The following is a 25,508-nucleotide window of genomic DNA, read 5'->3' as shown; positions in this document are numbered from 1 at the left end:
GAGCTCCTCAGAACCAATCCTTAAAAGACAAAAAATATAACTGGATTATAGCACCTTTTAGTTATAATATCCAAGGCACATTACATTTAGCTATCCACCCATTTCAAGTAATTGTCAGATAGTTTTGATTCATCCCCAGAAGGTTTTATTTCCACAACAGACAAACAGAGAATTCAGTATTTCCTTGTTATTAACATTTCTGAGCTAATATCTAACTTTTCGCATGAATTAATATGCACTATACTCTCACCTCCACAATCATTCCACAGCAAATGTGTGTCTTCTGGATGATGTGGAAGAGAGAGCCCAGCAAGCGCTATGGGCCTGGCTTTGCCAAAATCTAAAACAAGCCAAAGGGATATTAAATTTCTTATTTGGTGTGGGTTGGGCTGGGCCAGTAATTTGTTCTCACTTACAGTGGTCTGTCATATGTTTCACCACCACCACCACCCTGCACCTCACCATGTTATTCTCAGGAATGTAATGGCCTCAGATACCCCATCATTGGAAACGCTTCATAGTAGAGGTTACCATTTTGTTGTTTATTTAGCACCTGAATTTAGGCAAGAGAAACATTTCTACCTGAAGATTCCATGCAGTCAAATTTCCCTGCCTTTTTATTGGAATTTCCACAGAGACCCATGGTCTCCCCAAGTGAGAAAGCCAGGGCACTCAGCCCTCACTCTCCAGCTGCCTTGGGACAGTACTTGCCTGATTCCTCTTTCTGGGGGCATGGCACTCTGAGCTGTATCTCATCTGGATCTATCACTCTTCCTCCCTATTCTGTGGCATTCTCTCTCATCCTAGCCCCATACCCTGAACAAGACTTCGTCTGACATTGCCCCCATATTTTTACTTCCCTCTTAAACTTGGCTAGGAATGGTTGTGCCCACTCAAGGACACAGAACCATGGCCTTGTTGGATCTTTGGGCATCTGACTGTGCTTGGCCACACCAGCTCCTAGCACAAGACTGTTCCTGATGCTCTTTCTTTCCTCTAATCTGACTTTCCCTCTACCCTAGTACTGTCCATTTTACATCCCTCCACATTCTGCAACATTCTATTTTCTTCTTCATTTTGCTACCTATTACTAAAGGAAGGTTTGGGTAGAAGGATGTATTTCAACTCTTCCCATTTTTCCCCATGTCAGAAATCATCAGAAGCCACAAGAACAAGCCCAGATCCAAAATTGAACCCAAACAAGTATTTTTGTTTTCTAAGACATATAACCTTGAAAATACCCCCAGGCTTTTCAACTATCTTTCACCCATCTCTTCAAACAAATATGTCCACCTAATATTGTTAACCATTTGTATATGGCTTTTAATTTCTGTTACGTCTTCAAATCAGGAACTATTTTAAAATTTTTTTTCCAAAAGGATAGTTTTATTTTTGGAATACCCTTTTACTTTTTTGTCATTTTTATTTTATTGCATTATAAGGAAAGTGTGAGACCTTATGGCTTCTGCTTATTGGGCAATATGCAATATAATATTGTGTGTTGTTAAAATTTATGCATAGTACATTATATTACATTTGCCATCTGCTATTTGCTTTTTATGTTCCTCATTTTGTCTTCTAAATTTATCTATCTAAGGTGCATATATCTGATTTGTTTTAACTTCTACTTAAGATTTTTATTTATGAATATACCACAGGTGATTCACTCATTCTATTGGTGGACATTTTGGTAATTTCTTTTTATCTCTCTCCTCTTTTCAATGCCAAACAATGATTCATTGAACAGATTTACGTGTACCTATTTCTTCTATGAATTCAAGTTTTCTCTAGGATGGGTGCCTAAAATCATAATTGCTTGATCACAAGTTATACAATTTTCTGCTTTGCTAGTATCCCCAGATTGCAAGCCAAAGGTGTCATAATAGTTTATAAATTCTCATCAGTAGCTTACGAGAATTTTCCCCACATCTTCGCCAATACTTGATTTTTTTTTTTATTTTTGCCACTTTGATGGTTGTGCAACATCTTTTTTTTTTTTTTTTTTCCGCATGTCCCTGGAGAAAGACATGTATCTTCAGATTGAAGAAACTTGAGTCCTGAACAGAATAAATAAAAATAAATCCGTACTTAGTGACTTTATAGTGAAACTTCAGAACACCAAAGACAAAGAGGAAAACCTTAAAAGCAACAACGAGAAAACACAATTTACTTACCATGGAAGGATAAGCAGACTGACAGCAGATCTCTCCGTGGCAATTACAGAGGTCAGAAGACAATGGGATGACATCTTCAAAGTGCTAATGGACAGGAAAACCTGTCAAACTACAATTCTATATGCAGCTGTTCAACCCACAGTTATTCTCCCAGTGGTTGTATCTATGCATCCCCGATTGGCCTCCCTCCTTTCTTCACAAATAGATACTGCTCCTTGACCAAGAGGGTGAGACGTGTCTGAAGGGTGGCAATCCCAGCCCCTCCCCCACTTTATGATATTCCCTCAGAAAACATATTTTCATCTAGGTATGCTAAACCTTTAGATTATAATTTTTTCTTAGCCATCAGGACTCGGCAGGGATAAATTAAAACTTTTATTTCCCTTGGTTTGTACAATTGCACTGTGGGGAAGGCAAGTCAATCATTAATTAAGAAACTGAGGCACAGATGGGTTAAATGACTTTCCCAAGCTCATACAGCTAGTGAGAAATAAAACCATGTATCAGCCCAGTTTTTGGTACATAACTCCATGTCCTTTCCAAGATTGCAGTTCTTGCCCATTTTCCTGACACTTCCTTTGAGCCAGTGTTCTCAAAATGCCAACAACTGGAAGGTGTATTAATTTACTAAATTTGCTCTTATGGGAAGGTATTGAAATTTAGCAAAATCGTCAAGATTTAGGCCATAGGTTAAGAAGAAATATCAAGAAACTGAGTGTATGTTTACAAATCAGATGATTTCTTTTAAAAATCAAGATATATATCAGATTAAACTGAGAGGCGAATATACTCCAGTGAAATCTTACTTTATAAATATTAACTGTAGATAAGCCTATATAGAAATACCCATGGAAATACTGCTCAGGGCAGAGGAAAAATGATTTGTAACGTCCAAGGATTTTTGATTAGTTGATTATTGTTTTGTGAAAGCCAATTTTTGGTTAGCTTAAGTAGGACCAAGCACCTTGATCATGAGAGTTACTCTGTGGAATGGTGGCAAGGGTTCTTGTGGAAGATCTGACGTTGTGTCATCTACTTCTAGATATTCTGAATAATGAAGGCAAAGGACTGCAGTGCATCCAAAATTCACTGGTCACAGAGGAAGGACTCTGCCCATTTCTTTTGCTCTAAATGGATGGCATTAGTTTGCTCTTGGTCCTAGGCTAGCACAGGGTCTCTGGCTGCAGCCCTTCAAGTGCTTTATTCCCCACTAGGAAGAAAGTCATATTTTTGTCTAAATCACAGATATAATTATTGAATAACTGGTTGAGCTGGAGGGCAAAACCAACCTGAAAGTTTTAGGAAAGAGGTCAGCAACTTACTGCAAATCTTACAGTATAGGGACCCTTTTGTGTAAAAGTTGATACTATGTGCATCTTAAGAAAGAGAATGAGATATTTACTTTGATAATAATTACGTTTCTCGCTATTATAATTATCTTTTCAAAATGAATTACAAAAATGGGACATTTCTAGGCAAAGTCTGTGTATTGTAGCAGAGTAGAAAGTAAACTAAGTCCATACTCTGCCAAATCAATAGCATGGTGGCTTAAAAAAGTAGATCAGAGGGGGATTGAAGGCCATGCTTTCAAAACTGTTTCCATACATTCCAGAAAACAATGGTTGTCCATATCAAATAATTGGGGGGATAAATGAGGGACAACATCAAGGTATAAAGCCATGGTTCTTGCTCTTATGAGTTTTACATTCTAGTGGTGGAGACAAGTAATAATCAAGTACACATATGAGTATAAGAGCAAATGCAAATAGTGAATAGTGCTATGAACATGTGAATAAGCAACTTTTTTTGTTTTGCTGTATGAGCGCTACCTACATGCAAGCTTTATACTAACTGCTTAATGTGTTTTTTTTTTTAAAAAAAAGTTGTCTTCACTTGTAAAATGAAGCTTAGAGACCTTCAGTCCCTTGTCCAAGGTCACACAAGTAATAACCTTCAAACAGGAATTCCACTACAGGGATATTTGTTTCCAGGTTCCTCTCTCTGAACTACCTTACATACACATAGAGAAGCAATATCTGCTGTGGTCAACTCCAATTTCTGGTGAGAATGTGAGAGCTAACCTGGTTCCATACCTTTAGTCCAGACCCACTCTCCTCCCATACCCACTCACCACCACAAGACCATCAACCAATTAAAATGAGCACTTGTCAACACAGGTTATGTGCAATGTACCTGTGATTCTTGGCATCAAGCCCCATGTGGGTGGCAAAGATGGTAGCATAAGAGGAGAAGATGGTATTATACACTTAGGTGTGCTCACCTGTCCTCTGAGGTAGCTGCATAGTTTTGGCATCAAAAGTTATGGTTTGGACCCTCTGTTTTTTAGTTGGAATTTTCATTTTTGTGTCTTTATATACTCAGTAAAACCATAAATGACTTCGTCTTTAATACTGTTTCATTATTTACTCAGTCAGCAAATATTGACTCTGTTGGCCAGCAATACTTGTGATGAATGGACTTGCCCATGAACTTAGGAGCAGACACTTTCATTTTTATCTTTTAAATATATTACAAATATAAAAGTGTTTAATGCTGCAGGGTTCCATGAAAGGTGGACTCCGAAAGAAAAAGCATTAAGAGTGAAGAGCAAAAGTTGGTTAGTCCCTTAAAAAATTTTAAACAGGGGGCTCAGATTTTAAGACAAAATAAATCTTATACTCACATATACACACAAGCCTGATTTTTCCCCAGTATAAATAATGTCCTGGCACAACCAAGCTGGCTGTTGCATTCCCTGTATGAGACAGTCACTATATAACATTGTTCTAAATTAGTTATATCCTAATGGTGGCTTAAATGTTTAAAACATACAGCTGCCTGGCCAGGCATTGTGGCTCACACCTGTAATCCCAGCACTTTGGGAGGCTGAGGTGGGAGGATTAACTTGAGGCCAGGAGTTCAAGGTGAGGCTGGCTAACATGGTGAATCCCTGTCTCTACTAAAAATACAAAAAATTAGCTGGGTGTGATGGCGCATGCCCATAATCCCAGCTACTTGGGAGCTGAGGTACGAGAATTGCTTGAGCCTGGGAGGCAGAGGTTGCAGTGAGCCGAGATTGTGCCACTGCACTCCAGCTTGAGCAACAGAGCAAGACTCTGTCTAAATAATAATAATAATAATATAGAGCTGCCTTAAGAAGCAGCTTTATAAAGCCATGTTGGGTAAGATATGTACCCTAAAGTTTTTTCATTTTCACAGATACTTGAGTTTTACAAGTCAGAAGGGAGAAGAAATTAGAGTGAATTGCCAGTCAAACCTCTTGGATGGGCAAGGACCAGCCTGAGGTTTACTGTATCAGGAGCCATGACTTCCTGTCAGTGTGATTTTCAGCAAGGAGACATAGGGAATCGAAGGGAGGAAAACTACCTCTCCCGAAACACAACAAGCAGCAGAAAGAAGAAAGCTACAAAAAGTAAAAAGGGAAGACCAATCTCTTTTCCTTTCTTCCTCTCTCCTCTCTTTCTCTTCTCTCTCTCTCTCTCTCTCTCTCACACACACACACACATACACACACACTTTCATGAACACATTTGGTACTTTGGTACCAGATGCTCCCTCCTCCTTCTCTGGACTGCAGAAATTCTCTTAATAGGACCCCAAGAGCTCACCAAAAAGAAACTTAGACCAGAAGAGGAAAAGTGTCACATGAGAAGCTGTGTTCAAACATTGACTGAGGACTTTTGAAGACTTAAAACAAGTAATGAAGACTTAAAACAAGACTTAAAAGCAAGTAATAGTAAGTTAAAATTGTAGGTGAACACAAGTTAAGGAAAGCAGATTCAGCAGTGATAGGACTAATCCAGCGTAATCTAATGTAACTGTGTCAGCAGGCCATGTGGGAATTAGAGAGACTTGGAGACAGAATGCACCTGGCTGTGGGTCAGCACCATTATCAGGGCTCATTGCTGGTGGCTTGATGGTGGGAAACTGCATAAATCAGAGCAGGACTGGTTTGGGAAAAATCAGAGTCAGCAGCCAGGGGCAAGAACTGGAAAGAGAAAGCAGTGAAGTATAAAGTCCAGAGCAATAAAAATATAGAAAGGTTGTTAAGTAGCTCCGCTACAAATCTATCAACAAAGATCTTCTATAAATTTAAGCTGAAAAAAAAAAAACAGATATTGTGATCAGAGATGTAGGCATTGAGGTGAAGAAAGAAATGGAAGATAGGAGTTAGAAGAAAAGAGGTGACAGTACAGATTGTTTGGAGGGGCATGGGGAGGCTTCAGTAAATAGAAGGCTGTGGTCTCTTTCTGCCCCTAACTGCTCCTGCCCCACCCCCTACCTACTGAGGCAGTGAGCAAATCAGATAAGATCTCAAGTCTCCGAAAGAAGCTGTGGTTTAGGAAAATAATGCAGTTGCAGTTATGAATAAATATACTAGACAGCTGAAAGCAGTTGATCTTTGAGCCAGAGGAGAAAACGCACAAAAAAGGAAATGAACTAGATGATCTGAAAATTAAGAGTTAACTGGCAGATTACCATGGTAAGAAGATGAAAAGTTAGGGTCATCAGACAATGCAAAAATCCACATTAACAAGAATTGGAAAAAAAAAAAAAAAAGATACCATTTATATTCTAAGCCAAATAATGAAGTGTCAGCAAGGCATCAGCTGGAAGAAAAAAAATTTAAACTTGGAAAATGATTTTTTAACTGCTGCCAGCCAAAGCTCTAGTTGAAAATACATGCAAAATCTTGCAGCTGGCAGTAGAGATCCTTAATGATCTCCCTGAGCAGAAAACTAAGGCTTTGCTAAAGGATCTGACTCAGAAAGCTCATAAGCCCTAAGAGAAAGAACAGAAGCTGTCAGCTACAGGAGAAAGGATGTTCACAAAGAATTCAAGAAATGCAGAGTGAATTTTAATAAAAACAGATTATATAAAAATCTGTTGAATCTCCATGAGAACAAAAACAGGCAGGATACCAGGCTTTTTCTTCTTCCTGCATTGAGATTTCTTTCTGGAAAGAATAGAGTTGCTGCCTTCTTAAGACAAAAATTACAGGTAGCAAACCCAAAGGTTGATGTGCTTAGGAGATTAGAGAAATAAAATCAAATCCAGGAAGATCCATGAAATAACTTCCATCAATAAGAGGTCCTAGAAGCCAGCCTAGGGCTTCTAGCCTGGGGCATCCCATAGCATGCCCTTGTGAGGGCTGAGGTGCTCTAATCCCCACTATGCCATCCACCTGTTCTTGTTAGGAAAAAGGTCTGCCTAGCAGTGAATTGTTTGTGAATGGACTTCTACCTTGGAAGAGAAGGATATATAAGGTGTAAAGAAAAACTTTACCCTCTGATCTGCATGTAAACATGATTCAATTAATAAATACTCAGAATGTCTATTGAGTCCCACTTCCTCTGAATGACAGACTATCCAACTCTCCTTGATGGTGGATGCAATAGGATTATCTCCATTGCATCATTAATCAAGTAGAACTGCCTGGAGGTAGCATGGGCCACCACCTGGGCCAGGGAATTATTTTCATTGTATTTCAGAGACAGAGACACTCTAATATTGACCCTGGTATGGTTTCATTAATAGAGAATGACCCAAGAGCTCTTTCTTTCTGCATGAAGGGTAGATTTGGTTAATGTTAATGTAAATAACTTCCCACCTTTATCAGAAATACACACCATTAACTCACTGCAGAAAGGACTTCCACCACCATCAGTTACCGTCTCAAACAGGGACCCAGACGTTCTTCCTCACCCTGTCTTCCTAGTGATTTTAAACCTCCTAACTAAAAGACCAACATCCCTGCTGAAGGAACTTTAGAAACTTACACCCTCTTGCTCCAAAAGAAAACTTTCTTTCTAGACCCCAGTAACTTGGCATTATTTACCTTTCCCTCTACAAAATCCTTGCATCTTTTAGGTTCTAGAGAGGGGCCCACCAGTCTCTCCAGACACCACTACTGGGTCCCACAGATCCCCAGCCTCAGGTAATGAATTGACTCTTAAGAGAGTGCATATGCTTCACAACCCAATATGAATGCTGGAAATTAGACTTAATACTTTTTTAGAACTTCGTTTTATTAAGAGATCTTTTTGAGCCAAATGATCAAAATCTGATAGATAACTGATTTGCTATGACATCAGGCCACTACTTAAGCTGTAGCTTCCTGTTTTCTCTACTCTCCTCAAACCTATTTTACATTTACCAATGTCGTTTATATGTCAATGTAGCTTATGCAACAGAAATGGATTTTAGTGCCATGTAAAATATGATACTTTTACATAAATTTGTTTAAAACTGAAAATATAGGAATAATTATCAGGACTGTTTCCTAATATGTGTTCTTTTGCTTATCTGCACTTTGGTTAACCCAGTCAGTTGATCAAAGTCAAAGCACTGAACTTGATGATAGGTAAATTGTTGCCTAAGAGGAAATGAGTAGTCACTGAAATACCAGTCAATTAAACCCAAACCTGTCAAAGAGTACACTCTTTAATTCAGTAAACCATTTAGAAAAATCACTAACACGAGGATTCTATCAATATTTGTTGCATTCGTGAAAATGTAGTCAGACTCTTTTGTTCCAGTAAAATCCTTCATCTATATCAAGTTAGGAGTCAGCATAGACACTAAACACTACTTTTGTTGATGTGAAGGTGTGGCCTGGAGTCCTACTGGCTCCACCTTCCTCTTATCTCATATAGTGGGATCTCCAAGTACGCTAGGGTACTCTAAACCAATCTCTGTTTAGAAAATTCTAGGTTGCCGCATCATGGTAGTAAGGTAAAGGTCATGGTTTCAGTGGCCATGGGGGTCATGAAAATCTCTCTCATTTCCCATTTACAAACACAAAGCATCCTGTGATGTAAGGTGAATGCGTAGTTGATGTTCAATAAGAAGTTATTTTATCACTCGCCTTACCCAACTGTTCCTGCAAGTATATACCTCCACTACAATAGAAAGAGTGAGTACGCAAATTCTCTCCAAGTAACAACTGCACACCCTACTCTTGGGTCAACAGTATCATCTTTTTCCACTAAGGACACTTCATCTTACTCAGGTAGAGATACTAAATACCTGGTAATGGTGTTATTAACTGGACAGAGACGTATGTGATGGAGGCAGGCAGGAAGCCCTCCCAGGGCCCTTCCAGCCCTGAGTTTCCACATTCTCTGGTGTAAGAACAGCAGCCTAGATGGACAGGGAACAAATTACTGTCTCAGAGTACAAGTCCATCTCCCTGTAATCTGGTGGAATTTTTGCAGCTTCCCTTCGTCAAAGTTTCCCCGTGAATCTTTATTCGCTGGGAAGATTAGACTCTGCATTTTTTTTTCTCCAACTCTTATTTCTTCCACCTGAAACCATATGAGCCTCAAGTTTAGATCTGGAATTTAGATCTAAATATGAAGTTGTAGGCAAAAATGTAGTGGCAAGATGTTATCTTGAATTTTAAAAAAATAAATAAAAATATAAATTCATGTAGAGAAAGAATTATATAGATCATTTCAAAGATGTGAGTTGAAATGATTTCTTTATAACTCTCTCTCCCATCTTCATGCCTCTGACCCCAACACCATCACCCACATTGTGAACAGGCCATCTTTGCAGAGGAAATCAAAACCACAGGCAGAAACCGCCTCAAGGTCCTGCTACTAAGTCTGCAGATCCACCATAATCTACACTCTCCTTTTCTCCTTCCCTCTTTTCCAGTGCTCCATGCCTGATCCTCTCACCTGAGCCTGATTTGGCCCCCTCAACTCCTCAGCTGCTGGCTCCATCAGTGATCCACTCCTCCTCCTTCACACACCCACTCTGCCGCCACCCTCCCAGCAGCACTTTCACATGCTCAGGTGCCTCCTCAGTAAGTGCAACACTCCAGCCCCTGCCCTATTCCTCTGCCTTCCTTCATGGTCAAGCCTAGTGGAGAGGGTTGCATCTACAATTGCAAATTCCTGTTCCTCGCCTCCCATTTACTTCACACAGAGAGTGCCTTACACTGTCACCAACAGTTCCTTGTTGCTAAATACAATGGACACCTTTGAGTTCTTAAAAATATCTGAACTTTTGAAAAAATATTCCTATAAAAAACAACAAACAAACATTCATTCTGTCAACAAGTGTTTATTGAGTTCTTACTAGTGCCAGGAACAAGTGGGGAGGGGGGAACTGGAGCAAGTAAACAGATGTTGGCAATCATGGAGTTTACATTAGGAGGGGAAAAGAGCCAAGCATTAAACAAGTAAATAAATGAACAGAATAGTTCCAGAGGGTGATAAGTGCTATGAAGACAACAAAACTTAGAGTGATCAAATAGAGTAACTATGGAAACAGCACCGAGTTTTCAAGGGAAGCACCTCTGAGATGATATTTGAGCAGAAGGCACCTGGCCAAGATCTTGGACCAGAGTATCACATGTGGAGTGAACAGCAAGAACAGAGTTCCAAGGTAGGCACAAGCACTGAGAATATATCACAACACACCGTTTATATGTACAAAAAGAAAGAACGCAAGAAGGCAAGGAAGTGTAGTCTTGTTGGGTAGGGAAAGAGCTTCTGAATCAAAAGCAGAGTGAACCAAGCCTGGAAGAACAATGAGCCTTGTGGGCTACGGCATGGCCTCTTCTCCCTTCCACTGGCCTCCTAGGTAGAAAAGCACTGGAGAGATTGGGGAGGAGAGTGCAGAAGGATTCACCGCCTGCATCTTTTCACTCTCCAATCCCGACTTTGGGAGCCAATAAACAATGTAGCTAAGTTTGGGCCCAAAACAAGCCAGGAAGACTCCCAGAGTAATCCCAGCTGGAATTTAAATAGAGATGGATTCACTCCAACCCCTCTTCTCCCACCACCCCAACTCTGGGTTGAATAGGGAAAGCAGTTCAAAAGGGCTCCTGCAAGGCCACTGCTGAGAATACAGTGCAGCCCTAAGTCAAGGCCAGGCCACTGAAGGCGGCGTGTTGGCATATAATCATCTCATGATCAGCTTCAGTGGTCAGGTTCCTCAGGGACTTGGAGAAGTCCCCAGAATTTGTGTGTGAGAGAGAAAGTGAGAGCCCAAAGACATTCTCTGAAAGCTAAGTTTCCCAACACACACACACACACACACACACAGCCCAGTCCACAGGAGCACAAGGATCCTCCACTTGACCCAGGGGAAAACTCCCTCCCCGCAGCATGTGTTTGTGTGTAGGGGATGTGGTAGATCTGGGTGGAGTGAGGATCGGGGTTAGTTCCTAGGACCCTGACCAAGAGTGCATACTAAAGATCAAAGTCCTCTGCAAGAGTTTTGGGCTACAGATAGTGGGAGAAAAACAGAGAGAAGAGATGGGAAGTCAATACCCAACCCTGTCCCATTATAATTGGGTTCAAACCCCCTCACATCAGGAAATGGCCTCCTGCACAGGGAGAGAAATCTTGGACTGCTTAACCTCCTATAACTCACCCCTTTCCACACTTAACTCTCTTCTCCCCCAGGGCAAAGTTCCTCTCCTATTTTTCCTGATCTCACTCCACCATCAAATGAAAATGTGGAGAGGCCAGCCAGGGAAAGCACTAGGGGGACCAGGCCTCAGATTTTCCCAGGAATTAGCGGGTTAGATGTGGAAATAGGAACTCTGAGCATCCCTTCTGGTGGTGAAGTGCCATAAGGCCATGAGCCTGTGTCCCGAGGTAGGGTAGGGTCGGGGGAAACAGCCATGTATTTAGGATCACTTGGGAGAGGGGCTGGAGGTAGGGCATTGTGGTTGAAGCCAGATAACATTCCCAAGGTCACACAATTTGAAAACAGTCAATTCTAGAGTTGGGATCATTCAGATGGGCTGAGCAAGACTCAAAGGCAGTGCCTTAGAGGACTTGCTCTCACCCCAGCTGGGCCAGGAGGAGATGTTCAAAAAGCCTCATGTAAGGTTGGAGACAGGGCCCTGAGGAGTGGGAGAGGGCTGCTTTTCATGCTTTTTCTCTCTGCTTCAACACAATTCGCTGGCTACAACTGACACATGGATTTAGACAACTCCTACACTCTCTAGGGATTTCTTTGCATCTCTGGATCATATGGCAGTCTAATATCTTACTCAGAAAATAACTTGGATCTTCCCCAGAGCCAATTATGACTCTGACTGTGGGCTGGCACAGGGAACTAATTAAGGAAACCAAATGGCACAGAGAAAGAGAGAAACCCAGATAGAGATTAATTACAAAGGAGAAAGTCAAAAAGTAAAAGTTGAGCTCAGCAACAGGATGCCAGGGATAGAAGGGAATATTTGGAGGACAACATGTGGGTTGGCATTTGAGTGACCCTGACCCTGAGCCATGAAAGACCCTGGAGACCTGTGCATATCCTGGAGAAGAAAGGACTGCAGGTGAAACAAAAAGAACTGTGCATTGAGCTCTGGAGCCTGCGGGTGCTGCTGGAACCCCCTGACTGGAGTACAACACACAGAGATAGCCCTGCTCACCTCCAGGCAGGCTGCCCTGAGGCCCCCAGGCCATGGGGACCATGAGCATCAGCAGTTGCTGCATCAGCAGGTGTTTGTCCCTGCATAATATTTGAAGCCAGATAACTTCATCCAAGGGTAGATGAGTTGTGAAGCAATGAGTCCAGGAGCCAAGGCCGTTCATTCACTTTAAACTCTTCCTTGATCACTTCTTTTTTGGGGTTGGCCTGATCTTCCTTTTCAATCTGGTTTACAAAGAGAAAAAGAAAAACACATGACACAGGTAGGTGATGTATACTCTTTCTCTCTCTCTGTGTGCTCAGTTAATATAATTGTGGATTTTGAGACTACCTTTGAGGGATTCTGCAAAATCCCTCTCTTTAATTTCTTAATTCTGGTAGTCTCTGGTCAAAAATGATATGATAATATTTTTTTCTTGGCCTGAGTCTAGGAAAGATATTCTTTAAAAGTTCTATTTTAAGTATGACAATTGTTACTTTTCTGGTTAATCATTGTAGATAATTTTGAAACATAGAAAAACACAAAGGAAATTAAAGTACACCCACTCCTGGAAAAAAAATTTTACTACTTATAGACATGAAGATGTGAATGTACATACATATACACATAGAGTATATGCACTTACAAAATTGTGAACATACTGACATGTTTCCACTTTGATGGGGGAACAAATCTTGTTCAAGAAGGAGATAAACAACATCCAATAAAGACATTAGACATTATAAATGTGTGGCCCAGACAAGCATTGCCTGCAAGCTTACCCAACTGAAATGTTGTGTGATATCAGCTTTAATTTATTTAGACAGCAAAACTCTATGTGACTGCCTTTGAAATGAAGCTATGTCGAATAGTTTCAGCGCATCATCAAAGTTCTTAGTTTAAAAAACAAATACACAAAAACCAAAATGCATGATTAGGAAGTTCACATAATTTTATTCTAGGGACAAAACTTATGAGGATCACAGCTTTTGTGTAATTTGGAAAGCTTTTAATATTAGAAATAAAATTTATATTCGGATATTAGCAATAGCATTTTGAAAATCCCAAATGATATATCAAGCTAGCAAAGCTGATACCTTTCAAACTGGATTGAGGATACCAGAAAAAAATAAACGCAGAAATATGTTATTAAAACTTGTAGAGTGAATTGTAGCCTGGAAGGTTGGAACACATCCCTTGAAATTTGAGGAAGGAATCTCTACACTTTCTGGATTGCCTGTATGACCTCCAGACATGTGGTCGCATGAGTGTTTTCGAACTCCCCACAGATACTGCTGAATATAAAACCCAGGTGCTGAGACCAGCACGGAAGCCCACAGATCCCAGGCATCACCCTCAGCAAGTATCTCTGCAATCAGCCACTGTGGCATCCTAGGTAATATGAGCATCTAATTATCTAATTGGCACTGTATTGGCAATAGCAGCCACATTGATGGTAATGGGGATGACCAGTTTATACAGCAACAGCCCCTGAACTCCAAATCAACCAGGAAAGGCAACTGAGTTGGAGATAATATGCTAGTAGTTAGGGTTAAATGACACAATGTATCCATTAAATAATTGTTCCAATAATATCCACTTACCTAATACTAAATATGATGAACTAATGAAGTAGATAATATCCTCATTTTACAGATGGGGAAAATGTGACTTAGAATAAGTAATTCAGACACAGGAAATCCACAGGCATCAGAGCTCAGACTCAAACTTTTTCAATTTTTTTTTTCCATTTTAATTTCCAGTTGTTGGAATGATGCCAGAGCCCTTCTCACTGTGCCAGACTGACTACAAGTGTATTCATAGGGCTCATTCAGTCAATAACATCAGCCAGGCCCTGAGTGAGGCCCTGGGGGAATGAGTGTAAGATTCTCTGATCCTGACTTATGCACACTCCATCCAGCAAGGAAGATGGACAAGTAAGTGAACTGATCAGCAAAGATGTCCAAATTATAGCGGTGGAAGTATCAAGGGAGCTTCCAGAAAGGGAGACCATCTGCTCAGCAAGAGGTGTGAAGGCTCTTAAGTCACAGGGCTATGCCAGTACCCCTTACCACTGACAATAATGATGACTCTTTAGACTCTGCTTCCACAAAATACCCCCACATTATTCACCCTGACAAACCCAAAACAGGAAAGTAACAGGTTACTAGTACACAAAAGTCATGTCCTATATAAAATGCTCTAGTCATCATGTTGTAGCACAGCTTTGAAAGGTTGAAATTATAAAGACTGCCCACATAGCTGAATAGAGGAAACAGATAATTCACAGCCATGTAGGGTTTGAGAAGAAAGTGTCATCAGTCTTTGGCCCACACATGGACAACTACCACATGACTGTTCTTCAAGATGTTAACTCCCTCCAAGACTGAGATTGTCCCCAAATGTGAACTGAAATTGAATCCACCTTGTAAATCCAATCCCTAGAGCTTTGGTAACCATCTCTCATAACCATTAAGATGATATCAGGCAATTTTGAACAATTACCACCATAGTAATTCTAATAGTATTTAGGACCTCTGTGATTCTTTACATCCAAAGAATGCTCATGCCAATTCTCTGTTTTGATAATACAGTACATCAGTCAAGAGGCCATGAGGAAAGTTGAGCCATATTTTGAAATGAGGATATAAAGAAAGCACAGGAATAAACTAACAACCCAACTCAAGCACCTTGTGTTATTAGGCTTGGGCCTTCAGACTGTAATCCCTTGTAATAAGCCAGAGAGCCAATTTGGCAAGAATTTAATCTTGTTAAAAAAAAAGGCATACAAATTGAAAAGAAAAATATCAAACCGTCTCTATTCAAAGACAGCATAATTTGCAATATAGAAAACCCTAGAGTCTACCACAAAAAATCTAGAATAGGTAAGTTTAGCAAAATCACAGGATACATGATCAATATACAAAATTCAGTTACATTTTTATATACTAGCAATGAACAATTAGAAATCAAAATTGAAAAAGAATGCTATTTGTGATATCACCAAAAAGCATAAAATCTCAGGTATAAACCAAACAAAATATGGGCAAGATATGTACATATTGTACTAGAAACTACAAAACAAAAAAAGACCTAAATAAATAGAGAGCTATACCATGTTCATGAATTCTCAGACTCAGTATTGTTACAGTTCTCCCCAATTTGATCTATAAGCTCAACACAATTCCTTTCAAAATTCTACCATAATATATTGTAGAACCTGACACACTGAAAATTTATATGAAAAAGTAAAAAAACTAGAATAATTTTTTACCAGAACAATTGTTTTAAATGAAGAATAATGTTGGAGAATTCACACTAACTGATTTCAATACTTACTACTAAGCTACAGTAATCAAGTATGATTTTGGTGAAAGATGTATAAAGTAATAGAAAAAAGTAGAAAGTCTAGAAATAAACCTATAAATATATGATCAACCGATTTTTGGCCAAATTGCAAAGGTAATTCAGTGGAGAAACTTTTCAACAAATGATACTGAACTGAAATAATTACAAAAAAAAATTGAGCCATATGCAAACCATATACAAAAAAAATTGAACCTCAATTCATACTTCATACCATTACAAAAAAAATTAACTTAAAATGGATAATACTGTAAAAGTAAAACCTAGAATTTAAAATTTCTACAAAAAATATAGGAGAAGATCTTTGTGACCTTGGATTAGAAAAAGATTTCTTAAATATAACACAAAAAGTGTGACCCTGCTGGGGACCCCTGGGGAACAGTGTAGACATGTACATCAGTATCTCATCTGTATCTCATCAGAGAGGCGAAGAAACTGGGGTATCAAAAATTAAAAATTATTATTTTATAATTTATAAAAATTATAAACATTTATAAAATTTATAAAAATTACTATTAAGACCAGCATGATAGTAAAATTCGATAAATCTGACTTTGTCAAAACTTTGGCTCTTCACAAAACACTATTAAGAAAATAAAAAGGCAAGTCACAGACTTGGAGAAAATGCTTGCAAAAAATATTGTTTATAAATGTCTTGTATCTAAAATATTTTTAAAACCCTCATCTTGTATCTAGAATATTTTTAAACCCCTCAAAATACAATAATAAAACAATCCAATTTTTATATGTAGAAGATTTAAGCAGAGATTTCACCAAATAAGTGTCTTTGGTGGATTATCTTTGTACTCATTAAAAGATGCTCAACTTCACTAGCCATTAGGAAAATGCAAAATTAAAACTACAATGAATACCATTACATACCAATCAGAATGAATAAAATTTTTTAAGCTGATAGTACCAAGTGTTAACAATAAGCCCTGGTTACTGGCAGGAATGCAAAATGTTACAACTTCTTTGGAAAATAATTTAGCTGTTTCTTATAAGTTTAAACAAATATCTACCATATTACCCAGCATTACCAGTCCCAGTTATTTACCCAATAGAAAGGAAAACTTACGTTCACATAATGTTCACAGCTTTATTCATAATCACCAAAACTGGAAACAAACGTCTTTCAACTGGTGAGTAGCAAACCGTGGTATGTGAATCCATATATATGTGTGTGTATATATATACACACACACACACATACATACACACACACACATGCACGTATGTATATACATATATGCACATACATATAAACATACACATAGAGAGAGACTATATGGATGCATATGTATACTATATACATATATACTGTATGTGGATGCATATATATATATAGTTGTGTTCATCCAAGGTTGGGTTTTTCCCAGGGGTGTAAGACAGATATTCAGAAGGCAAGGGATTCTAGGATATTTGTGAAAGAGATTAAAATGCTGGGGCCGGGCACGGTGGCTCACGCCTGTAATCCCAGCACTTTGAAAGGCCGAAGTGGGCAGATCATGAGATCAGGAGCTCAAGACCAGCCTGACCAACATGGTGAAATCCCTCTCTACTAAAAATACAAAAATTAGCCAGGTGTGGTGGCGCACGCCTGTAATCCCAGCTACTCAGGAGGCTGAGGCAGGAGAATCACTTGAACCCAGAAGGCGGAGGTTGCAGTGAGCCGATATCACGTCATTGTACTCCAGCCTTGGAGACAGAGCGAGATTCTGTCTCAAAAAAAAAAAAAAAAATGTTGTGCCATAGTTGCATATGGATGCATATATGTATATATATATACACACACACACACACATATACTCTATATATACTACTCCACTATAAAAAGAAAGAACTATTGACTCACGCAACAACATGGTTCAAAAGCACTATGTTAAGTAAAAGAAGCCACACTCAAAAGGCTATAATAATATATAATTCCACTTACATAGAATCCTACAAAAGACAAAACTAAAGGAACAGAAGATAGGTCAGTGGTTACTACAGGTTGGGGAGTTGACTGCAAAGGTGAAATATAAGGAAATTTTGAAGGATAATGAAAATATTCTATATCTTACTTGTGGCAGTAGTCATAGGACTCTGTGCATAGAAATGTATGCCAAAAGAGTTTAATTTTACCACATGTAAATTATACATCAGTAAGCCTGATACATGTGGAGTATTGTGTGAGCATATAAACTACACGTGCATACATGACACTTTTGAAGTATATGCTTCCTTTTTTGTCTGAATGCATGCAATTGAACTGTAACTGCCCAAAAGGAAACCGCTTAGTGATAGGATAAACACAATTCTGCTTATGCCCAGCTACTATTGTCCTGCTGAGTGCTTTTCTCCAGTGATGCTTAGCTGCCCAAAATCAAGCATGGTGAAGCCAGTTAGTTGGGTTCATCAAAGGCTGGGGTTTTCCCAGGGGTGTAAGACAAATATTCAGAAGGCAGGGGATTCTAGGGTATTTGTGAAATATATTAAAATGTTGGGATATCATTTCTAATTTGGAAAGTGAAGAGTCTGATAGATGGAGATAAAAATGGAGGAGTCAGAGCACTGGAGGCACATGGTAAAGTTTAAGAACAGTTGTTGTGAGGGCATTTGGCAAACAAGTTGGAAGAGAAGCAGAGTGTGGATGTGGAGTTGTGTGATTCTACTGATGATTTCAGAGGTGGCAATCTGTTTCCTTCATTGGAGAAAGAGCTCCTTAAGAACAAATGATTTATATACAGCTCTGTTGAGCTGAGCTCAGCCAGCCCTAACTACTGCCTAGAAGCCTGGTCTCTAACATTCCAGGTGTACCCTAACCTTCTCAAACTTCTAGCTCACTCATTCTCCGGCATGACCCACCTCTGTCTTAATGCCTATTAATGGGTCTCTCTCTACTTCGCACAATCTAACAGCTTTTCTTGTTCCCATCAAAGGCCAATCCCTCCATACGTGCTGTGGAGGAGCCTTATTTTATCAACTATCTCCATTCCCACTACTTTGTTTCTAGCTTGATCTCAATCCTGCACTCCTTCCCATCAGAAAGTCAAATTGGCAGGCATTTATATGCAAGGGAAAATTGGAAGTTACAATGTGCTTAGGTTTCCAACTTAGGGGGTTAGTTGGACAGCTGTGTTATTTGCTGAGATAGCAAACAAAAAGAAGAACAAGCTTTGTAGGAAAGAAATCAAGCGTAGACAGATTAGATTTTCCAACATCAAATTGATCTGCTGAGTGAATAGGCTCATATATTAATGTCAAGGATGAATTAAGGTTTAGAAGTTATCAGCATGAGAGTCATAATTAAAACCACAAGAGAAGGCAAAATCATATAAGCAGAGAGCTCAGTTTGGAACCCTAGGGCACCTCAAGGTTAAGCAATTGGCAGAAGAGTAAGCACTCACGAGAAGATGGGGAAGGAAAGTTCCTGCAGAGAAAAGGAGGAAGAGAGTCACAGAAACCAAGAGAACAGAGAGTTTAAAGACTGAATGAGAGAACAGCCCAACAAATCCAACAGAAAGCACCATTGATATACAGACTGGGTTCAGCATTCATTAGGAAAAGCAGCATGAAGGCCACAGGTAACCATTAGAGCAAACACTACTGGTGCCTTGGCCATAACCCCTTGCCCTTACCACTCTTGTGCTCAGCCCCACTTCCAGGTGCCAGCACTTGCCTTTCTTTTCCTGAGGGTTTGTATCTTGCTGCTGCAGCCCACTTTGCCATCTCCTTAACAAGCTAGATGTGTCAAAGAATGAATGCCCCCACCCTTGAAGCAGCATTGGCTAACTAACGACTGACAAGAACTGGTGTATAAATATCCCAGTTCCTCCAGCCCTCTGGTGAGATAACTGACACACATGTCTACGCTGTTCCCCAGGGGTCCTCGGCAGGACTAAGTTCCAGGAACCCGTGGTGAGAATTGGTTAGATAATGTTTTTTCTTTAAATTGTCTCTTTCCCTCCCTTGTCTTGCTTCCCACATTTCTCCAGTGTCCCCTTCACCTCCCAAATAAACTTCTTGCCCTTGCATTGTTACTTCTGGAGGAATCTGCACAAGAGGAATTCCAGGGGCCGGGGGTGCTAAGGGAAGAAATTAGAACACAATGAATTGAAGAGCAAATGGGATTTGAGGAAGTAAAGATGATGAGTTTACACTATTCTTTTTAAAATTTGTCTAAGGTAGAGAGAAAAGAGGATAGGGCCAGACATGAACATGTAGTCAATATGAGAGAGCAAAACATGTCAAAATGCTAATGAGAAAGAGACAAGATACAAAGGCTGAAGTGGTTAGGAGGGTTGCTAAGTTGTACAGCAAGACCCCAAAGGAGATAAGAGGTTGGAAGATCACAGGGAGGGGTGGGGGACTGGCCTCATCAGCGAATAAATGCTTCATCCTCTGAGGTTGAGGGGAAGGATTTAAAGACAGATGTATATTCTGATGAATGTGCAGGGGCTGGTGGAGCCAAGACAGTCTGGGGAGTAGCTGGGGTTCATCCATTTTTGGTGGCACCAACCCACCAGGCTATAAAGCTTTTCCCAAACTGTGCTCAGCAGCTCTATGCACACATGACCATCTTCAGCAGCTGGAAAACCAATGCAGGCAGGTGGTGAGCTTAATCTAGAATCAGGGATTTATAAAATGAGTGTTGAAGGAGAATGAGAGACAATTGGGTTAAGGCTATCAGAGAAAGCATAGTTAACCATGTGGTCTGGACCAGGTAAGGACCAGTGACCAGACAGAGGCTGTCACACTCCAAAACAACACACAGCTCCCAGGACTGGAAGCCTCTCTGGCTAATCTAGGCCTCTGCAAAAGCATCTGCTCTGCATAAGCATTGTACTGTAGGGACCACCAGGATGTATAAAGGCCTGCTCCCAGATAGGAAAGACGGTGTGCCACAGGTAGGGTAAAATTCAAGAGTTAAGTCACCCAAACTAATAAAAGCAGTAATGCAACCTGAGACACAGGCAGAACAAGAGCCTGAACAGAAAGCAAAGAGCTCAGACCTTTTCTCTAGCTCTGCTGTTTCCTGGAAAATCACAGTCTGCCAGGCTGCTTGTGTGCAGGGCTCAATTTAATAATATAAAACATGTTGTGCAGAAAAAAATGAGTCAAAGGCACACACAGCACTTCTGAATATATGTGACTGATTGACTCCAAATTAACCACCCACAGCCACGGTGGTTTTCAAAGAACCACAGATCCCCAGCTCCCAAAAGCAGAATACTAAAACCAAAAGAGGCCCAGGACGTACCTGTTAAACCCAAAGGCAAGGACAACCTTGTGAATTCCTAAAATCTCAGAATTGAGAGGACAGAATAAACTAAGAGGGAGACGCCACTGTTACCTCCTATCAAATATTAAGAATGCCACCATGTTTAATCAGGATGCTGCAACCATACAATCGGTTTCTAATATTACATCATTCTCTGGTTTTTGAGAAGACCTATCCAAAGGAGTTATTAAGAACCCAATTAGGCCTTTGCCAAAATTATTTAACCTTTACAAGCAATACTTCAGAAATAGCACTGTTTCAGAAAGCAAGTTGGCTTCAGAAAATCTTTTTTATCCTTTCTTCATGTGTAAGTTAGTAGCTCTGCTTAAGAGCAAATATTTCCTATCAACCTGCCTCCCACTCCTTCGATTCAAAATAGTCAATCAGTATCAATAAAAGGAATAGACAATATGACGAAGAAGTGGCTCCAATATATTACCTGAAGACCTTTGGGAATCTAAGAAGGAAAAATGAATATCTCAAGTAGGACTCCGATAGTGCATAAGTGAAGTCATGGGACATTATGAATGAAGCCTTTCAGATCCTCTGTTCCCAGGTAAGGGACAATGGCTAAGAAGGTAATAACAGCCTGTGGAGGCACCTTCTCTGATACCCACTGAGATTAGTTAACTGAGGGAGTCAAAGCACGCCAGCACTAGGATACCTCCTGAATTTAGGTGAATACACTGAGCAAGGTTAGGTCCAGACAAATCTGTGAGTATGGTGAAGTTTGCTTTCATTGTCTTCTAACTCCTTTCCGTGTCCTGATTGAACTCCAGCCACCCAAAGCCACCACCATAGGTGACATGCCTTTTATACAACTAATTTCCTCTGTTTTATACATTTTCTAACTACTTCCATATATCAATACTTACCTCTCCTAGGACCCTTCTACTCATGCTCCTTAAGAGGGTCTCAGTTAATGACTAGGTAACCTGTCATACAACTTGCTGTTAAAGTTTTAGTGAGTAGTTACTTCCTTCACAAATTAAACTTGCCTAATCTTGTGCCTTTTTAATGCTTTCACTTTTGGTACCATAAATTTGTCACTTTCCACATTTCTTTACCTCACATCACAAATAATCTGGATTATTCATTTATGGGTTGTTTAGGTCAGCATTGATCATTGTGTAGTCTGTGTACTGTCTACATAACTGTACCTTGAGGGGAGGGGGTGGTGAATTCTTACTAAAAAGGCAGATGCCCAGGCCTTAGTGGTGACCCAAAAACCATATTCTCTAGGGGCATCTTTAACATTCTCCCCCATTGACTTTTCTTCCTCCTAAATCAGTAAACATTATGTGATACCTACACACAGTAGATGCTACAGAAGTGCTGGGTATCAGAATACAATTAACACCAACTTATAAACAGGTTCACTTCCAAATAATAAAAGCTCTAAAAAGTTGGCATGCTGATATACCTTCAGAACAGTAAATAAATAAATAAATAAAAATAAATTTAAAAATTGGTCAGGCATGTGTGTGTTGGGGCAAGAATTTAGGGGAAATCTCTGTACCTTCCCCTTAATTTTGCTGTGAACCTAAAACTGCTAAAAAAAAAAAAAGAAAAGAAAAGGAAAAAAAAGAAACAAAACAAAAAGAAAAGAAAGAAAGAAAGAAAAAACCTAGCCTACCAAGATAGGGTAGGTGAACATGTTCATCCCTGGCCCTCTTTTTGTCTCTATATGACTCACCTTGCTTTTGCCGTCTACTCATCCTATCCAAATGTCCCTTGTAAAGCCCCAAACTCCTGTGGCAGAGCTAGTAACTCCCTGCTTATGGTTTTCATGGTCCCATGTACATGCATATTACGAAAACATTATGGCACTGATCCCTACACGATGACACCTATTCTCTTATATCGTCCTGGTGAATCTCAAATAACACAGCTTCCTCGCTGCCATATTCCCTTCCCCCAGCACATCAAATAGAACTTTACAGGTATACAATAGGATTTGTTGAGTAAGTGAATGAGTGAATGAATGAATGGTATTGCCACTGAGATTGACATGAGATGAAGTGTGTTGGGAGGATGGATGGGTCCAATGGATTACCCTCTCCTTTTACATATAAGGATTAGAGTCACCATTCCTTATCTCCCTGAGGCACAGGCATTCAGGAACTCATTTATTCAATCTGTTACCATGGTCTATAATCTCAATTGATAGATTAACAACTTCCAGTCCTATTAAACAAAGGAAGCAATGGCCACAGCCACCCAAAGTATGCACCAATAGCATCTAGGAGGAAACCAGAAGCCACACTAGGTATTTCAACCAGAGGGGATTTAATGGAGGGAGCTGATTACACAGGTTGGGTAATAAGGCTGAAAAGGGCTGTGGAGACAGCCCGGTGTTAGTAAACACAGGAAGCAGCTACTAACCTTAGGGCTGGGGAACAAAAGGGAAGAGATGGTGTTACCAGAACCTAGAAGCTTTGACGGGGGACCCCCCACGACTGGCGCCTGGCCCTCTGAGGGGGCTGCTGCGCTGCTGTTGCTTGGACTTCTGAGGGGGACGCTGCTTGGCTGGCGGTGGTCGGACCTCTGGGCGGGGGCGTGGCTGACGCTCAGACCTCGGAGGGGACCGTGGCTGACGCTCAGACCTCGGAGGGGACCGTGGCTGACGCTCAGACCTCGGAGGGGACCGTGGCTTGGCTGGCGCTCTGACCACCGCGGGGGGCGCAGCTGGCTGTTTCTTGGGCTTCTGAGGGGACGTGGCACGGCGGCTGGTTCTGAGAGGGCCAAAAGAAGCTGGAGGCGGGAGCCAGGGCTCTCCTCGGCTGCTTAAGCGACGCTGGCAGGAGCTGGAAACAGGTAGGAAGGCCCTGCTCCCCCACCCACCTTCCAGTCTCCCTGGAGTGCCTTCCGGTGTCGGAGCCTAACCCGGAGCCGACTGGGGGGAAGAGTGGGGTGCGGAGCGGGAGGGGCGTGCCCGGAGCCGAGACCACGCGCTGTGCCCAGCCGTGCCGCGGGGCTGGGCGACCGCTCACCTGGTCTTTTGGCAGGCGCAGCAGATCCAGTCCTCCTCTTTCTTCTGGTAGAAGCAGCCGCTCTTACAGATGCTGTATTTCCGATCCACTATCTCCTTCTTGGAATTGAGGAAGGTGAACGGCGGGCAGCAGTGTATGCTGAAGTGCTCGGAGTACCTCTGGTTTTTGGAGAGTCTGGGACCCTCCTTGGTCGTTTTCTGACTCATCTCACTGGAAATCGCCGATGCAAGGAGACGGAAAGAGACATAAAAGCACATCAGGCAAGGGAGCCCTCTACTCAGGAAGCCCCCTGCTACTCCCATAGTCCAAGGTAACATTCAGGGTGTTCCTACAGAGCAAAACCCTGGAAGGGCAACTTTCCCCCAACTCCGTGGAAAGGAACTCTACTAAGAGTTCATTAATTTTCATTTGTGTATTTTTTAAAATCCTGTTTTCAAGGAGAGAAACATGGGCTCTTGTTTTTCTTATGTTTTAGAGACCCGTGTAACGTGTAACATAGGAAAACATTTAAAACCAAACATATTCTTGACTAAATAATATTCTAGAGTTGGGAAAAGACTTTTCTCTAAAAAGCAAAAAAAAAAAAAAAAAAAGGTTTATTGTTATTTATTAAAACAATCATCATTCATGCAATAAAATAGTACACAACAAGGAAAAAGAACAAACTGCTGACCTGCTGACATACATCAACACATTTTGATCTCACAGACTTAATGTTGAACAAAAGAAGTCAGACATAAGAAAACAAGCTGTATGACTGATTTTATATGAGGTTGAAGAACGGGCAAAACTAATCAATGGTGCTAGAAATCGAGCATAGTTATATTTGGAGAAGGTGGGTTCTGACTCAGAAGGGGCAACAGGGGAACTTGCTGGGGACTGAAAACATTCCTTTTAGGAATGTGACAAATGCAGAAATAGTCCTACCTAACACTACAAAGCACCGAAGTCCACAGGGGACTTACGTGACTATCAGACAACAAGAATCAACATAGTTAATGGGCATAAACTGGATACTGAGAATGTCTCTGCTCTCAACAAACTCAGAGTCAAGTTGGAGACGCAGATGTGCAGTATGTAATTACAAAACAGTGTTATGGTGACCAATACAATTGTGTACAAAGGTAAAGGAAATCATGGGGAAAGGATGGATTCCTTGAAGACAGAACCTATTATCTGGGTTTTTAAGGATAAGTACAGAAAAATAACTAAATAATATTGAGGGGATAGTTTAATTTTTTCGTCTGTTGGTGTGGTTGTCTTCTGCTATAAATAGAAATGACAGCTGAGAAGCAGGTAGAATGCAG

General features: G+C 40.6%; 1 protein-coding gene across 4 annotated transcripts; it reads right to left on the bottom strand.

The window, feature by feature from the left end:
* Positions 1-520: 520 nt before the first annotated feature.
* MOBP (myelin associated oligodendrocyte basic protein) lies at positions 521-24,407 on the bottom strand. Of its 4 annotated transcripts, XR_007723480.1 has the most exons (5): positions 24,202-24,407; positions 23,632-23,943; positions 12,598-12,821; positions 2,175-2,258; positions 521-2,057 (listed from the first exon to the last, which is right to left on the bottom strand). XR_007723480.1 is itself a non-coding variant. In XM_050780481.1 (3 exons), exons 1-3 carry the CDS (start codon positions 24,405-24,407, stop codon positions 23,628-23,630), a joined length of 492 nt encoding a protein of 163 aa, XP_050636438.1. In that variant the 3' UTR covers positions 23,481-23,627. The 4 variants fall into 4 exon arrangements, 2 of the variants coding, with proteins under 2 accessions (XP_050636438.1, XP_050636437.1); XR_007723481.1 differs by lacking the exons at positions 521-2,057; positions 2,175-2,258 and adding an exon at positions 10,724-10,801; XM_050780481.1 differs by lacking the exons at positions 521-2,057; positions 2,175-2,258; positions 12,598-12,821 and having other exon boundaries at positions 23,481-23,814; positions 23,845-23,943.
* Between the last annotated feature and the right edge of the window lie 1,101 nt (positions 24,408-25,508).

The sequence above is a fragment of the Macaca thibetana genome, chromosome 2 (genome assembly GCF_024542745.1).
Source record: "Macaca thibetana thibetana isolate TM-01 chromosome 2, ASM2454274v1, whole genome shotgun sequence".
In the NCBI taxonomy this organism is placed as follows: domain Eukaryota; kingdom Metazoa; phylum Chordata; class Mammalia; order Primates; family Cercopithecidae; genus Macaca; species Macaca thibetana.
This window is presented reverse-complemented; position numbering and strand designations above follow the sequence as displayed.

Coding starts and splice junctions, on each gene's coding strand:
- MOBP (XM_050780480.1), bottom strand. CDS start 24,407: ATGAGTCAGAAAACGACCAAGGAGGGTCCCAGACTCTCCAAAAACCAG. Junction 23,944..24,201: donor TGCGCCTGCCAAAAGACCAG/GTGAGCGGTCGC, acceptor TGGCCCTCTCAG/AACCAGCCGCCGTGCCACGT.